General features: G+C 30.1%; 1 protein-coding gene across 1 annotated transcript in view; it reads right to left on the minus strand.

Annotated features, from left to right (window-relative positions):
• LOC142319857 (uncharacterized) overlaps window positions 1-19,207 on the minus strand; it is a 105,116-nt gene that overhangs the window by 52,804 nt on the left and 33,105 nt on the right. The window contains exons 2-4 of the mRNA XM_075357529.1: window positions 14,481-14,613; window positions 8,421-8,572; window positions 7,672-7,850 (exon numbers count right to left, since the gene is read on the minus strand). Coding sequence (XP_075213644.1) covers window positions 7,672-7,850; window positions 8,421-8,572; window positions 14,481-14,613 — 464 coding nt within the window. The remainder of the gene's footprint in view (window positions 1-7,671; window positions 7,851-8,420; window positions 8,573-14,480; window positions 14,614-19,207) is intronic.

Below are 19,207 nucleotides of genomic sequence, written 5' to 3' on the forward strand. Positions count from 1 at the left end.
GTATTTGTGTGAGAGTGTTGTATTAGTCAAATCACTTTTCAATTTTTCAGTAGTTACTTTCACAACATTATCGACTATTTAAATTTTATAGCGAAAACTAAATCGTAGGGCGTTAGCAACATTCTTTGTAAACAATCTTAACATTCTTCGTAACATTAGTAACATTCTTTGGGCGTTTTAAAGTTGTAAATCCGTGGGTTGGATGTAACAATATATACACGTTATTAAGATAATATTTCATTCCACTTAGTTAAGAAAGTAGTTTTGTATTTAAAAAGATATCGTATTTCTTATGAAAAAACTTACTTCAGTGGAAAAGAATTTAACTTGTGCAAAAACAGATCTCTTTACTGCGTGGGAAGACAGAATAAATCAGCAATTTTTTGTAAAACTAAACTTCTTTGTAAGGATTTCACATGACATGTACATTGTTTCATTGTGACAAACAGACTACAATGAATTCAATATGTTCTGTTACAATTATTCATTATACGATATATTTTATTTTTTAAAATTACTATTTACATTAAATGTAATTTTACATTTTCTATTAAAAGGTTTAATAAACTTATATATGTTTTGAGAGGATTCTATTAAATATAATGGGTAGTTTTAATGAATTTTATTCATCAACTAAACTAAATAAAAAATAACGTCTACTCTGTACGTAATCTAAATGAATATTGTATAACAAACAAATATTGTTTTTTTTTTTTATGATTAATTCTACACATAAGCTTAAAGAGTGTGCTTGGGAGTGTGAAATGGAAATTTTGTAGAGTATGAAAAAGGCTAAGCCGACCGGGATTCGTACCCGGGACCTTCCACATGAAAGACTGAGACACAATTATTGCGACTTCTTTTGAATAAGTAGTTATTTATTACAATAACTTTATAGTATTCTGTGGTATACGACAACGATTAAAATTCTGCAACATTCTTTGTAAAATAATCTCTCTCTTACACAGTGGCGGTTCGCGAATAGGCACTGTGCATCTGTAGCATCCCCTATTTTCACTTGATATTATCGATAACATTTAATATAATGAGTCCTTTTTTCTTTAACTCTTTCTTCATACTTGCACAACATATAATCCTTAAGCTTAATGTCAGTAGCCATCACCCAGTTTATGAGAAAGATAGAAATATCTTTGTGTGGAACTGTGCGCTTTACAGTTCCAGCCGCGTGGTGTTTGGCTGTTGTGCGCATGCGCTCATAAGAAGCTGCACGCGAGGTTGCGAGGGAGAGAGAGAGAGTTAAAGACCCCTGGTGTGCTAGTAAAAGGTAGTTTTTTTTTACTCTGTGTGTGTATGGAACGTTCCTTCTTCGTTCCTTTTTCTAGTTTAGTCAGTGGAGTTTAATTGTTTTTTAAGTAGTGATCAGAAGATGGCGGAAAGCAGGGGCTCTTTGATTGCCAAATCTGTTCAAAAATACGTTGAAAGGGCGAAAGAGAAGGTAATTAGTAAAAACTAATTATGTATTTGTTTCTGTGTACATAGAAATTTAAATTAAGCACCATTGGACTACAGTGTTTTTAAGCGGGCATTTTATTAAGTTATTATCTAATAATACTAAAAAATATTATCTGTATTGACATTTTATTACTTTTTCGGTTAAACTGAATACAGGTTTTAAGCACAATGTGCTTAAAAACCGTGTACGATATTCTTGAACGTGATAAAGTGTAAAATTAGATTTTATCCTGCTTCCAGCTATTGTATTCGATTAATTTTTTCCGGTTCTTTTATTTTACAGATAACTTTAACCACGGCCTTGAAAAGACCCAGAAAATAATTTTCTGGAGCAGCACCCCCACTAATTTTAGCCGCCACTGCTCTTACACAACGTAAATAGAATCACTGCTGTTCCCTCAGCCCAGGACACTCCCCTGGGCTAAGTAATACTTGATTGTTGCCGGCCCAGGGGAGTGGGACAAAAAAAATGTGCTGTTCCCTTATCTGAATAAGCTTAATCATGTTATATTCGTTTACAGTGTGTGAGCATTTTTTGCTTGTAAATATGGATTTTATTTTTGTGCATCTGGTTAGCAATTTTATACTTTTGTACATCAACACGACAGTAACCCTGATTCATAAGGTAAAAGATTACTAATCTTATTTATATTATCTGTAAGGTGAAAATAAAGTTAGATTTCTTTTATTAATTATTTTAACATTATTTATTTATGTAATATGTCAGTCAACATTTATGTAGGTCTCTGAAAAAAAAGATAAATAAGGTACTCGTGTGTAACGAGTAAACACTTTCATATTAAACCCCTGTTTTTTTTTTTAATAAAATGACTACTCTTTTATTACAAGCAATTTATATGTATCTTTGTACTTTTTACATTTGTAAAGATTTAAACTCGAAAATATAAATAATATTTTAAAAATTATAAGTTAACCTTTTACGAACTCAAGTTCTATTGTACAATAAGAAGTATACAATTCTAAATTTTTAAAGCAGTGATTCTAAATACGTGTATCAGTCGTTACGCATTTTGTTGCGAAGTAAAACCTTTTTTTTACAGTTATTCGTATTATTTAAGGAAAAACAAGATACTTGCACACAATTTGTGAAGAGATACGATATCCTAAGGCGGTTCTTTGTAAATGTAAACGTTTTCATTTCCAAAGTATTCTTTTTTCAGATATCTGTTGCTCTCCCACTTTACCAGTATTGTTAAGAAACACTTATTTATTTAGACAAATAAAGTAGTCTAGATGGTCGCTGATGTACTTCCTGGAATCCCTTGCTTACCGCTTGCAAACTAAAATGTTTACCGTAGAATCATGAATGCGTCTTATGTTTAAACGGCAATCTAAAAGTTTTCAAAGGTAAGGTTTTTATATATATATAAAAGGTATTTCTCCAAATTGTGTTTTATAAATAATCATAATCTAAATTTATTGAACAAAATAATATAAATTACAACAAAAAAATATATAAAATATAAAAAAATTAAAAAAGTATATATATAAAAATAAAAATATAATTATTTTGTTTTTCAACAAAATTTACATAAATTAATAAAGTGCAAAAAAATTTAGTTAGAATTCAGGTATTTATACTTTATATTTCACGATTACTGTGAAGGTTCTTTTCGGTTATTGAATCAATATTCGATAAATGTTAGACAACAGTTTTTATTTTTACTTTCCTTAAAGATTTGTTTTGCATGAACTCATTCTAAAATAAAACTGTTTTTAATTGAAAAATGAAATGGGTTTTAAAATAAACAGATATATCAAATTTCGTTGACATTCCTATCTGAGATTGACATGGTGGGGTTATATATATTTAAAAGCTGAAAATGGTACATATTGCCATTATTGTCCATAAAATAGATATTAAATTTTTTTTTAAAAGTTGTAAGAATACTGAGTTTCGGTAATACAAAATAATTGTTTATAGAAACATTTTTTTTTTTTTACTTTCTAGTTGTATGACTTTGTTGATGCGTATATTATAATTATGATTCTGGAATTTATGTTGTACCATAAATATATGAATCTTGTATCTTGATGTACCGAATTTTGTCTCTCAATGGTAGTGAAAGGCTAATTCAACGCACCGTAGATCTGTCGGATCAACAATAAATATACAAATATTCCCATAATTAGGTAATATTTCATTTAGGTATTTACTTATATGTTTTAATATTAACATTTAATTTTAAACACATTAATTTCGAACTAACTAGACAATATTTTCTTATTGTTAATGAAACAGTTAAGAATAAGCAATTTATGACAAACCAAGTGGCGCGAGGGGAAGCGTCTCGGTCTTTCATCCGGAAGTCCCGAGTTCAAATCCCGGACAGGCATGGAATTTTCACAAGCTACAAAATTTACATTTCATCTCATCCTCTGAAGCAACACCTAACGGTGTACCCGGACGCTTAAAAAATGTATAACAAACCAGTTAAATAAGGAGAAATAACTTATTTTCATTATCGAGCTAATGTATCGCAAATTTTATATTATAAATAAACACATATTATTCAATGCTTAAAAACATACTTTAAAGTTGCGATATGAATGTATACATACAGTGTACTTCACGTACTTACCCTGTATTTTGTACTTTATTATAAATAAGATAACCTAACTCTATATATTAAAATTTCTGATAATTGATGATGGAACATATGTTCTGAAATTCCTTATTTTATAAATCATGATCGTCTTCATCATAATCATCATTCAAGAACGGATGAATTTCTAAATTATTTTTTATTTTCTAATGAAAATGGGATGGTATCCGAAAACGATTATAATAAAAAAAAAGTCATTAAAAGTAATTTTAACGGTTTTAAAATTTTCGGTATAAAATTGTCTTTCTACCTGAAAAAGCTTTAGTGAATAAAAATAGGAAATAATTTTTATTTTAAAATTCCTAAAAGATTTTTACTTAAAATATAGATGGATCTACTAAAAATCTTCTCTACGAAAAATGGAAGAGGCTTAAAATGTTAGAAAACTGCATCTTTATTAATATAAAAGCAATACAGAAGAAAAATAAAGTCAAAAAGATTGTTGCGGAGCGTTAGATTAGCCTAAAATGGGGAAAAGTTTTCTGTCGAAAGATCTTTGAGTATCATAACTTCTTAAAGCTGCAGTATATATAATAACAGTGTAATAGCCAACAATGATGACCACCAGGAGATTCGTCGAAGATCTTCAAATAATTCCTAAACCAATGTAATCTTATCTTTAAAAAATTGTTAATTTCTATGAAAATAAAGGGATCACTCACTAGAGTAACATTACAAAATAGAAGAAGAATATCAAAATTCATTTTTTGAAAATTAAGGCTTGAAAGAAAATGCTAGTCGAGCTCAGAACCTCCTCCTTTTGTTGCTCCCTTCCCAACTTCATTTTTTTCTACAACCAATTTAAAAATATCCATATCTAAACCCCATTTCTATATGTATACAAAACTCCTGAATTTAAAAATTTCAATTAACATTATACATTTAAACTTATCATTATATTTCTCTAAATGTTAATTGAAAATAAGGAGAAAAGAAATAATGATTTAAATTAGAAAATTTAATTAAAAAGAATGTAAAATTTTCGATTAGACTGAACAGATTGTAGAATACATAAAATACAAGTGTTTTATGTTTTGTAATTTCTTAATTTATAAAATGTTGGCGTGTAAATAACTAATAATAGTAATAACTTTTTTCCGTATGCAAGGTTTTTTTCCATGAAAATTGTAATAAAAATATTAAAATAAATAATTTGTATAAAAAAAGTACTTTTAAATCCCAACATTTTTTTTTCCTAAAAATTCTCACATTTTTTTATTATATTATAATAATTCGGCACTGAAAATTGTTGAATAATAATTATATGTTTTAATTTATACTCTACTTCCCCCGACAAATCGCAAATGGTAGGACAATTATTTCATTACGTTCGTATATTTTGGCCTGTTCTCTTGTAACACTTAAAGGATAAATAAATTCCAATACAGTTTAAAATTATTAATGCTTATTTTGAGAGGGTTTTCTGTTATTAATATTTCAAATTATATTATTTAGTAGTTGTTTTTATTGAAAACAGTTCGGTACGCTTATGTGTAATGGTTCTTCTATAATTAAACCGGGTTCAATTAATAATCATAAATACACACACACACACACACACACACACACACACACACACACACACACACACACACACACACAGAGAGAGAGAGAGAGAGAGAGAGAGAGAGAGAGAGAGAGAGACAGAGTGAGAATGAGAGGCATTCGTATTAATTCGAAAGTTTATATTTATTTATTATTCGAAGTTGTGTTTATTCAGACATATAAGCAGTTTAATGTTTTTTTTTATTCAATATCCAAGTACCTCCAAACCAAGAATCTTTATTTTTATTTTTAATTCCTTTTTTTAATTTATTCGTTAATTTGTTCTAATTCGTTAAACTTAAATTAGCTTTAACTCATTAATTTAAAATTAATTCGGAAAACTTCTTTTATTCATTACTTTTAGAGAAAAACTTTTCTACTTTTCATATTACATTTTTAACACTACACTAAATGAGCAAATATTTCCGATTTATAAATGAGTTGGACGTATGTTTATACATAAAAATATAAATTTTTTTTAAAATCTCTAATATGATTCTATACGGCTTTTACGGTATAAATTATAAATGTACTGTTAAGCGATATATTTAACGATTTTAAAGTAACTCCTAATTATTATCCTATAATTAAAGTACTTTTAAAATTATTATAAATCCAACTTGATGGCTTTAATGATTTCGGCCGTTTTATATCGATTTGAGTAAATATCTTGTGGATCAGCTAATATGAATGACCATGAGCAATTTTATACAAACAGAATTTAAAGCAGATAGTAAAATTGAAAGAATGAATCTAAAAGAGACGGAATATATCGTAGCTGGAAGAAGAGAAATCCAGCGTGAAATCCGCGTTTTATCGCAGAATTCTAACCACCCGATAGATGTTAAGAGAGACTTGTTGTTGCGAGTGCCTCGAGTGTGGCCTAATGATCCCATTGAAACGTTGCACAACTAATTAGAGAATCCCCCTTTCCCTTAAAACTTTACTGAAAGATCGTACTAGTATATATAAGCACATTGGTAGGTACATAAATACATACAGTAAGCACCGGTTTTCTCAGCATTTATTTTTAAAAATAAATGACATGAAATAAATATACATATTATTTATATCAGCTGATTTTACCTCCTGACTAATGTTATATTGTTTATGTACATATAACTAGTTCTGATTGACCTATTTTCGAGCAACATGAAACACAATTTACATATGCAGATTTATTGTCATTATGTCTTGTTAAATAATATAAACTGCAGTAAAGTACCATCTTGTTTTATTGCATTTTTAAATCTAAAATAAAACAATATCGGATAACCTGATTTGGGAATTTTTTCTTATGTTCTTGAATAAATGTTTAGTTTCAAAATATTTTCTATATGCAGATAATTTCGAATTTTTTTCCTTTTTGAATTTAAAAATTAAATGTTTGGTTAAATGAATAATTTGTCTAAATTACCTCATCGTAAAATATCATTGTTTAAGAATTTATTATTATCATGTTTATTTTCACCGTTTATAGCAGTAAGCTACAGTAAAAGATAATGAAATTTTTGTATAATACATGTTTTTCTCTTGTAAAAGTATAAATTAATGAGATTAAAAAAAATAATAATAATATAATAACAACTGTAAGTAGATCTTTAAATTCAAGAGCAGATAAAATATTCCTGTTTACTGAAAATTTTATACTTATCTTACGTAATCATTTACAAGTCGCTGCTCAGTTGTAGTTGTTGATCTTCTACTGAGTGAAGAATTACACGTTTCAGCGCTGTGTATTTGCTAGCGCATAAAATAATCTCTCACCATGGATAGAAAACTTAGCTAGACCTACGTTAAGATAATTTTATTATCCTATTATCCTACACGTAATTACTAAGTGTATATGTCTACGTATGTCTCGAGTAACTCCCATTAAGTTATAATCAAGTCAACGTCTCTCATACGTGTATCACTTTTAATAATTAAATATCAAAGTTTTCTGCGCTATATTCGCAAACTCTAAAATTTATCCAGGTAGTAACAAAATTACTTAATTAAAATTATTTCATTCCATTTGACTTACTTGTGAAGTAATGCCGCTTCAGGTAACCAATTAGCCGGTACTAATTCTCCAAGATTTGATAAATCTAAAGGATTTTCTTCTGTGTCGAAATCAATAGCTGAAACTGTTGGTGGAAGTAGTGAAAATTTATTAGCATCAAGACCAGTTTTACACCATGGAAAACAAACTCTCTTCAATGCCTGTAAAATTTTTGTCTTTTAATACTGAATTTTAAAGTGTTTAATTTTATCATTTTACATAAATTCATGTGTCTTCAAATATGGTCAAATAAAGAGATTCAATTCTACAAAAAAAAGTATGTAACTTATAAACATAACAATAATAATTTTAAATAAATGTGAAGTTTTTCACGATTTTACCATTAAAAAAAATTGTCTAATTGCAATGATAACAAAAGATGAAGACTTGTATCGAATTTAATTATGCGATTTTTTAACAATTGATTCGGTATCTTTTCTACAATTTAACGAACTGTTAAATTGTTATTATTTGTTAAATACGTTTGAAGTGATTGATAGCGTTATTTATGATTTGTAATAATAAATATTATTAGTAAAATGAGTCGAATCTTTATTTTTGTAACTAATATAGAATTTAATGAAGTAGTATACTTAAAAACCCTTCTAACCATTTTTAAAACAAGAAAATGGAATTTTATCTAACAAAAAAATAATAAATAAGTATTAAAAATATATAATATTTATTGTATTTTTTTTTTTTAATGAAAACTTAATTAAAATGAAACTTACCTTACACCTTAGAGCAACAAATTTCAAAAGTGATTCTTCCAAATCCAAAATAGCAAATCTTATTTTAGGTGTTAAGAATATACGCCAAGAGTCATTCCATCTTGTCTTTCCTAGACTAGCGCGTACCAATAAATCTTCTACAATTACAGCTGCTGTGAAAACGCAAAAATTTTTAAATATTTTTTCCAATTTAACTCTGATTATTTTATCAGTTCATATTCCAATATAAATTTCTTACGTTATTAATTTTTATTTAAAAATCACAAAGCTTTACTACAGACTTCAACTTTTAAAATCCATTCTGTACAACGAATACCTGTCCCAAAGGTCAGAAATTTCTGATCTTTACATAGAGAAGCTTCAGAATAATGGATTGGACAGAGAATCGGATATCGGATTTTTTGGTTTTCATGCAACCGGTTATAAAATCGTATTATCACAAAATTTTGTATTAGTATAAGGGAGAAATACATATTTTCTATGTTCCACAGGAAAACTTACCTTAACTTTCAGAAGCAAGTATTATAGAACAATATAAAACACAAATTATGGTGAAATTTTCGTGATTTTTTATTTTTTCATATTCTTATTTAATGTTTTCTGGACATACAATCTTTTTTTTTTCTTTTTTTATTCTAAATGGAAAAAATATCTGTTGATAAATGTTCTGCTATATTGTCTTGGACTTCATAAACTATAGAATATTAAATCTTATGAATGAATTTATAGTTCCCTTTTTTCTGCGAGTTAGTCACATCAAAATTGCTTGTGACTTTGCATTCGATTTTTAAAAAAAAATTTAATGTTAAACGCTAACTCTATAAATGAAGTAGCAAAAATTTTTGAAAATTCAATACCCCAGTTTAAACTTAATGTACCATGAAGTATTATGTGGCGATGAGACCGGTAAAAGTATTTATAAGAATTTATAACTGCCAGAATTATTATTTTCAAATGAAATGGAAAATCTATTCCAAATATAAACAGTTATATCCACTTTTATTCTGAAAAAGGGATGTCAACTAACATCAGAAGTAATTTCCAATCGCATTAGCAGTGATGAGAAAATTCAGCATTACATTCCTGAAGAAATTTTAACAGATGGACTAAAAAGAAATATAAAAACGTCAGGCCATGATTTACAGGAAAAACAGAAGATTCGATTCCAGAAGTAACGGGACCAGCAAAGATGTTTTAAAGGAAAAAGTTTTAATGTGTTTTAAAATGTTTTAATGAACCTTCTGCTTCAATTATTATATCTACAATACATCATCCCGTCACTCATTTTAGAATAAATTTCTTCTAAGGAAAATAAGTAAAAGGCAATTACAGTAAAATAAAAAGAAGAATTTTAAATATATATTTAAAATTCTTCTTTATTATTTCTTTAGTTATTTGTAAATAATGTAAATATATTTTAAATCAATTATTAGAATTAATTTACTATTAGAATAATAGTAAATTGTACTGTTACTAGAATGTTATTTTCCAGTAACAGTACAATGGTTTCCTTTCATAAGATAAAAGATAAAAACTATAAAAATTTAAATCACATCACTAATAGATGTCGCATAACTTAAGAGATAACAAATTATTCCTGATGTACAATTTAACCACCAACTAAGCTAATTTTAAACTTAATTTACGGTAAATTTTGTTTTTTAACAGATTTATTTTCTTAATTTCGAAAAATCGTAAAAAATTAGTTTTAAAAATATAAAATTGAAACAAATACTAAAATGAACAAAAAAATTGTCAAAGTGATACGAATAACTAAGTTTTTATATTTTGGGAATTTGGTACGTTTTCAGTGGAACATCATATTATGTATGTTTATGGGTGTTTTATGTAAAATTTTCTGCTATGTTATATTTATAAAATAATTCAACAATTTTATGAAAATATGTAATTTTAAACAAAATTATTCCATAAATCATTACATTTATTCATTCATTCATATCTGCATAATTCACAATAGTGCAACAACTGATAAGAATATTTTACAATCTAAATGTTTTTTTGTGTATTTCTCAATATGTTACCGTTTATTATATAACTGAAATGTATATTATATCGTTAAGGTAAAATTCACTGTAATCATTAACTCTCACCTACACAGGCTTTTGCCAATGCAGATGTTATTCGCTGTGTATGAAACAATTTAAACATAAATATATAATTTTCTAATATTTGATACTTGCATATCATAGTATAAATAAATAAATTACATTTATATTTTAGAATAATAATGTTTCTAAATAATTTAATTAAGTTTAATTTAGTCTGAAGCTTAAAAATAATCACAGATTCCTTTAATAAATAAATAGTAGATCGTAAAATTGATGAACTTAGCTTTCACATTTTTATTTTTATTTTCTTCAACCCTTGATTCAATATTCTTCAATTTTTCTTTACGTAGAGGGATTATATGTAAATATATAATCCTACTACGTTGACTACAGGAAGTTTAAAAAACCAAATAAAACTCTTTTGTAACTTCACTGCAATTATAGTTTCCTTCGTTTAAATTATTCTGTCTCCAAAATACAAAATCATAAATCAGTTACTACAATTATAGTTTCAAACTTATGAAGCGTTACTAATGAAAGCTTTGATATTAACTTTAATATGACTTATATAACTTTAATATTTAACTTTAATTGATATTGATAGTTAATTGATATTAATTTTATTGATATTTAATTTATCAGTCGGAGGTTCTGAGATTTTTATGTTTTCCACAACCTACCCAGCTATCAACCTCAAGCATTCATAACAAAAAAAAAATAGTGGAAAAATCTGTATCTTTCAATCTGTATCCAGAATGCTGCTTTTCTGTAATGTGGTCATTTCTTATATGATCATATCCGGAGTTCAATACATCAACGTTTACAACCGATCTTTTCTACAATTATCTGCTTTCCCTTATTCCTGAAACTTTTTATTCTAACATTCTGTTCCTTGAATAGCTATGCGTTCCGTTTTTAGCCCTATACACAACATTTTTATCCATTCGTAACTTTCATGATGAGAGTAAGGTAATCAATTTTCTTAAAAAGACTAACTTGACTAAACGATTTCTAATATATTTCTCATACTCTCTCACTTAGACTCTGAAGAAATTATTCATCCAAGACGTCTATGGTGATTTCATCAATCGACCTGGGAAAATTCATAAGCAAAGCAAATTAATCTCCAATGGAAAATTCAGGAACAATTCATCCTCTGTTGATGTTAACCTATTAATTTTTATCTGTTTGGTTTAATTACGAGTCTATAGCTTATAAAAAATACTGGCTTGTTAATTTTTTTTTTGAGCAATTTATTTTTACATTCTGTCGCAAAAATTATAGTCGAACCATAAATAAAGTTTTCTTGCTAAGAGTAACGTATTAGGAGATCATTTCAAAAAACAATATAACCCTCTTCAAAAAAAAGATCAAATAAAGAAAAAAAATAATTCTAAAATAATAACAAGACTATTTTTAACATTTGACCCTACAACAAAAGTCTTACAAATAAATTGAAAAATGATAGTGACACCAAAAATTATTTTATCATAATGATTTTCAATAAAAATTCACGATAAAATTTATTAATAATGTTCCTTCCAATAAGGTCGGATGATGATCTACAGGGCGGCCAGTGTGTTTCGAAGGTATTACGGAAACGCAGGTTACGTCGTTCGCCTCCGGCACCTTAAGTCACCAAGAAGTCTAAAGCTGGTGGCGGGGAATCGTCCTCAACCGATGAGGTCTCTGAACGAGAGGAGTATGTGTCACCCGTACGATTCCCATATGGAAGGGGGTGAACAGGAAGAAGGAAAGAGTGGGGGAAATAAGGGCATGAGCTTCTCTATCAGGAAGAGGTGCTTTTCCCATAACTTGGCGGTTTTGTTAAACAGTGTCAAGGAGTTAAGTTCACTCGTTCAACAGCATGTGAACACGAAGGTTGATATCAAACAATGTGCTGATCATATGGAGGGCAGAATACGCATGCTGCAGATGTTTAAGAACGTTTTGGATAAGGCTAAGGAGTCTCAGGGGAGTGGGTCTGTTCGGCCGATTATGGTGCAGGAGACGACTCAGACTTATTTTGTCGTTTCGGACGTGTCTACACAGACTACACAGTGTCTACACAGATGGGGGCCTTAGCAGACGGCGGTAACGTAGTCGGGCGATGATCTCCGACGAGGGGTGAATGATGGGATGATGGTGGGTCCTCATCAGATCATGTGCGGCTGGTTTTGAGGTGCTGACCTGAAGATGTGTTCCAATCTACCAGTCTACCTTGGTGGAGGACATTGCCGGGTTGAAAGGAGGTCGTAGCCTTGCCTGGATTGTCAACTTGGCGGCCGGGGCTGATAATCGTACCTACTGCAGATGATCCGGAAGGCCCCTTGGATCCGTGACTTGGCCTGTGCGGCCAAGTTGAAGGCAGGCCAAGTTTTAGTGGAACAGTCGTCTACGCGTGCCCATTCGAAGATGACGACGGGTGTCAACATGATTTTGGACGTATAAACTACTCCATTGCAATTTACTCGGCCGCTGGGGACCGGGTGATGGCCTGCACCATTTGTACGTTGGTTCCGCAGGTCATGACATCCCAACTCCGTCGAGGAAGACACCCGCCTAGTGACGTTCCCGGTCACCACCCCCCCGTTCCTAATCCTGATGAGCTTTAACAGGAAAACCGCAGGTCATGACAGATGGGCAAAGTAGGATGGTTTGCTTCTGTGGTCCAACTGGGAGAGTTGGCCACATTTTACGACGTACAGTGGAATATGCCAGCCGCTGAGTTGGGAGGAGGTATTGTATGAATCTTCTGCGTTCATCGTCGGTGCCGCAGGAAATGATCTCTGAAAGGAAGCAGCCAGTGCGTCTGCCGACGACTACAATGGTGGTTAAGGCGGAGGGGAGAACCTATGCTGTACTCCTCCGCTCCGTCAAAGGGGCCTTATCACCCGGTGAAGCCGGGGTTCTCTCCGCCCGTAAGGGCTCCGATGAGGACCTACATATCTGGGCACGACCTGCTGGTGGCGCCGCAGAGCAACTGATATATGTTTTTAATAATCATATGAATTCTTTTAACGGTTAATCGGCTAGACCAGTGATTCCCAAAGTGTACGCCACGGCTTCTTCACAGGGTCCCCGTGAAATATTGTAAAAGCTTCATAATTCATTGAACCAAGACATTCATAATTATTAATTTAATGTTAATAAACTAAAAAAAATAATGAAAATACACGAGTTTAGGGCGCCATTGAAAAATTTTAATTTAAAATGGGCGCCGCGACTCGGAAGAGTTTGGGAACCACTGGCCTAGACAACAGCGAGGATATCCGGCGACTGAAACGCCTACATTTGCTGGACTTTGAGGGTATCTAAGTGACTCTTAAGTTGGTTCAACTTCACATATATGATGAGCATCTTTCTATGCCTTGATAAGGAACCTAGCTTCTTCCATTTATCTCCATGAGCTTATTATAGTACTATTAGTCTTTATTTGTCGTTTTTCATTGGACCTTTCTAAACTTTTGTATCTAAGTGGTCTTATTCAGTACTAGTTTATTAATATATATGATCTTTATTTATGTACTTTATTAATTTTTTTTTTTTTTTGTATATGTACGTTTTATTGAGGGTATTCCTTAGGAACCCCTCATCGTGTTCTTTTTTTAATACAATTTTCTTGTGATTCCTTACTCGGAACTAACTGTAAATAAATAAATTGAGAGGTAAAAACAAGTATACTTAAAAACTCATTAAAGGTAATTATAACTTTGTAATGAGTATTTTCGTAATGCGTATGTGTGTGTTATTTATTTATTTCCTGCTTTTTAAATTTATAGAGTTGAGGTAATTCTTTCACAAATTCCTTATTCAGTTCGTTACTTATTGCATACAAAAAGTTAAAACCATTTTTCTTTTATTTTATTTAGTTTAGTTTTATACGTAACAGAAACACTAATTAAAATTATTTGATAGCTATGTACTTGAACGAGTTTATTTTCTTCCTTTTTTTAAATTTAATATTAAATCTAATTTTAGTTATACTAACCTAGTTTATCTAATGGTGTTGTATTACTGTCATTATCCCAGTCAATAGTGGATTCTAATTTCTCCAATATCGGCACAAGCACATCCAAGCACTGATGGTAGAGTTTACGGGGATTTACCATTATCCATCCGATCTTAAAATCAAAAATCAGAATAAGAAAAAAAATTATTAATCTAAAAAGTTCGATAAAAATTCATAAATAAATTTATTTTTATTACATCATATCAAATATTCAAACTACTTACTAAAACAAAAACATATTTTACTAATCTTTTATTCAATACAAGTTTAACCAGTTATATCTCTGACAGACTATTGAATTTTCGTTCAAGCAATATTCACCAAATACAAAAACTTTTACGTAACTTGAAATCAATACTTCCACAGTGTCTTATAAAACTTTAAGTATTTGTTATTAAAATAACCACTGATGGATATAACCAAAGGTCATCGATCAGAACACATTTAAATTATTTATATTAGTAAACATATTTCATTTATCAAATATTGAAAGTAACGTTTTGAATGTTATATTCAAAACATGATGCGTCTGAAGTAATAAATTTATTTTTACGAAACTCTTTTCGTACAATATACCATTACAAAAAAAAAATTATTAACTTTTAAAAATATTCTCTTATTGAATTTAATATTTTTATTTAAGAATTAGCGTACCCCGTCATGACTTCGCTCACAATATAAATGTGGCTTCATTCGCAATGCTTTTTTAATAGCAAACTAATTTTTTTATAAATAAAAAATATTCAATCAACAATATTATATTTAGAGTTTCATTAAATCCTGATAAAACGTTAAATAAAAACTTTTATGAAAAATACTGAAAGAATATACGATAAACAATGAATTGTTGCCCAAAACTTAAACAAAGGAAAATAAAAAAGGAAAATAAGAAAATAGAACAATATTTGTTAGATCAATCCTTCTTATGAATGAATAAAAATAGTTCAATATAAAAGTCCAATAAAGATATACAAAAAATGTATTACAATCCCAAATCTAGCATCCCCATCGCGGCTTCGCTCGTGCTCTATGGTTACTTGCGCTTCCCATCACGATCAGAGGGTCATGGCTCGCTTCGCTCTCCCTTCCCGTTTTCTCCCGTTTTCCTTTCCTTTTCCCGTTTCTCATGTCCTTACATCCCTTTCCCCTTCCTCATTCCTCTTTACTTTTTTCTCTTTTCCCTTTATATTTCCTTTTCCCCTTTTTGTCTTTTTTCCATTTTCCCCTTCTTCCATTTTTACCCTTTTACCTTTTTCGATTTTTCCCTTTCTCCCTTCTTCCCCGCGCGTAAATCGGCCCAGTCGTTTTTTAGTCTATAGTGGACACATATATGGGAAACATTACAATGGAATCGTAAAATATTTAGTATAGCGTATGTTGCTTTAACGTTCAACAGATAGCGCTGTTAACAAGAAATTTAGTTTTTTATCGATTTGAACCCCTTAAAATCAAAATTTCGCAAAATCTTTTCATAGTGCACGCCTACTTAAAGATATGAAGGTACCCTTAAAATTTCAAGTCTCTACCTATAATAGTTTTGGTTGTACGTTGATTATGAGTCAGTGAATCAGTCAGGACATTCGCTTTTATATAACAGATATATTCCTCAGCTTTAATATAAACTAAAAATAATAAAAATCCGTGATTAAAATTTAAGCAAATTTTTATATTGTAATAAGTAGCCTCTAGCAGTTGAAAATTTTATTAAATAAGATTTGAAAATCAACGTGATGAATTTTTTTTAAATTTAATAAATATTAACGATTTATAAAACTTTTAATTGAATATAAATAAATTAACAGTTATCAAATTTGTTAAGAATCAGATTACAAGAAAAATTCGTTGTTCATTTTCTGAAAACATATGGATAGTGAACTTGAAAACTGATCATAATAAATTTACTATTAAAGACTAAGTACAAATAAAACGACAAAGATTATATTAGCCGATCCAACTTAAAATCAAGGAATTTTACACTACTCCCTTTCTCTGCTAGGTGTAGAAATAGCACCAATTTCAGCTAAATTTTCGAGGTATTCAATTCAGGCACAATAATTTAGATTAGACTACAAGCTAACCTATTTTCTGCTAAAATAGCTCAAAGGGCATTTTTTATTTATTTTTATAAATTTCAGGTTTTTTTTCTGAATATACTCGTATTAATTGATTTGTAAGTGTATTTTACGATTAGTTTTCGCACTTAAAATTATTTTTACAATTCTTTTCAAACGGTTGCATTTAATTCGGAATTTTTATTTCATTTTTAACAGTTGTTGAATGTTTTCCCAATAATTCTATAACAATATTTATTAAAAAGTTTTGTCAGTGATTCTCTCCGCTACATCACTATAGATATACTTTTAAAAATCACTTTGATTCGAGCAAATTCCTTGATAATTTATTTAAAGAGAATTCATATTATTTATTGTTAGTCTACTACCTACGGAAATGAAAAATAAATAAACAATAAAAATAAATGTAATTTAAAAAAAGATTTCATAAAAATCACTTATTTCGGTTATTTTTATCTTTTTCCAAAATCTAATAAAAAAATAGAAAAAAAATATTTCGTGTAAAAAAAAAAGAGTTCTGGACGTTATTAGTATTTTTATGTTAATTCTCTTTTTGGTAAACAACATAATTATTTATGGCCTAGATTGTGATTTTTAATTAAGGTAAAAATAATATGTTGTACGTGTGAACATATTGGTTTATGTGTACAGCATGTTAGTATTATTATTAAACACGGTAGGCTAAGTTAAATCAGTTTAAGTCTTCACGTCTGACGTGAAGACTTAAATTCTATGCCATTCTGAAAAAAGTGGGAAATTTTATTTTGCATTCAGTAGTAATCAGCTGATACAATTAATAATATTCAGTTGTTCATTAATTTTTGTGTCTATATTGAGAGTAATCGCGTCTAAGTGTACAGAACAAGAATGAAGTTTTATACTTCAATGTTGATGAAAAATAATCAGAATTATTTATAAAGAATTTCATGTGAAATAACCTAATTTTCTACTACCAACTTGTTAATATTTTTACAAGGTAACATTAAATTTGAAAATGAGATATTTTCTTTAAAAAAATAACCTTAATCACTTCAAGATGTTAATTGAATGCTATTTTCTTTTAAGAAAATTATAGCATTCAATTCTATTTTTATTACAAAATTTTATCGAAAAAAAATGTTTGATCATTGTTTAAACGTTCCCGTGATTACATAAGCGCATTTAAAAGATAATTTGAGTACATTCCTCCAAGTGTTTTAAATGAATAATAATAAACTCCTCCTCTATGAATCATGAGACCTTGCCGTTGGTGAGGGGGCTTGAGTGCTCAGGGATACAGAGTAGCTGGACCGAAGGTGCAACCATATCGGAGAGGTATCTGTTGAGAGCCAGACTAAGGAATGATTCCTGAAAGAGGGCAGCAGCTCTTTCAGTAGTTGTTAGGGGCGTGAGTCAGGACGACTTAAACGGCCGTATCAACATCACTCAGTCCTCTGAGTACTGCGCAGCTGAAAGCAATGGAAAACTACAGCTGATTTTTTTCCAAGAAAATGTGGCTCTGCATTTTCACATAACAATAATGGAGGCGCCTTCCTTGGTAAAATATTCCGGAGGTAAAATAGTCCCCCGTTCGGATCTCCGGGTGGGGACTACTAAGGAAGGGGTCACCAGAAAATTAAAAAATAACATTCTACGAGTCGGAGCGTGGAATGTTAGAAGCTTAAAAAAGGTTGGTAGGCTAGAAAATTTAAAAAGGGAAATGGATAGGGTGAATGTGGATATAGTAGGAATTAGTGAGGTTCGGTGGGAAGAGGAAGGCGACTTTTGGTCAGTGGTTTTTGAGTAATTAACTCAGCGTCAAATAATGGGCAGGCAGGAGTAGGTTTCGTGATGAACAAGAAGATAGGGAGGAGAGTGGAGTATTTCAAAACGCATAGCGATAGAATCATTGTAATAAGGATAAAATCAAAACCTAAACCGACAACGATTGTTAACGTTTATATGCCTACAAGCGCCCATGATGATGATGAGGTAGAGTGTGTATACGAAGAGATTGATGAAGCAATTAAACACGTAAAAGGAGATGAAAATTTAATAATAGTTGGAGATTGGAATGCAAGCATTGGAAAAGGCAAGGAAGGAAATATAGTGGGTGAATACGGGCTGGGCAAAAGGAATGAAAGAGGGGACCGACTTATAGAGTTTTGCACGAAGTATAATTTAGTAATTGCCAACACCCAATTTAAAAATCATAATAGAAGAATATACACTTGGAAAAAGCCAGGCGATACTGCAAGGTATCAGATAGATTATATCATGGTTAAGCAAAGATTTAGAAATCAACTCGTTGACTGCAAAACTTACCCTGGAGCAGACATTGATAGCGACCATAATTTGGTGATAATGAAATGTAGATTGGGGTTTAAAAACCTGAAGAAAAGGTGTCAGATGAATCGGTGGAATTTAGAGAAGCTTGAGGAAGAGGAGGTAAAGAAGATTTTTGAGGAGGACATCGCAAGAGGTCTGAGTAAAAAAGATAAGGTAGAAAATGTAGAAGAAGAATGGGAGAATGTTAAAAAGGAAATTCTTAAATCAGCAGAAGCAAACTTAGGCGGAATAAAGAGAACCGGTAGAAAACCTTGGGTTTCAGACGATATATTGCAGCTGATGGATGAACGTAGAAAATATAAGAAT

This window comes from Lycorma delicatula, chromosome 2, assembly GCF_047948215.1.
Source record: "Lycorma delicatula isolate Av1 chromosome 2, ASM4794821v1, whole genome shotgun sequence".
In the NCBI taxonomy this organism is placed as follows: domain Eukaryota; kingdom Metazoa; phylum Arthropoda; class Insecta; order Hemiptera; family Fulgoridae; genus Lycorma; species Lycorma delicatula.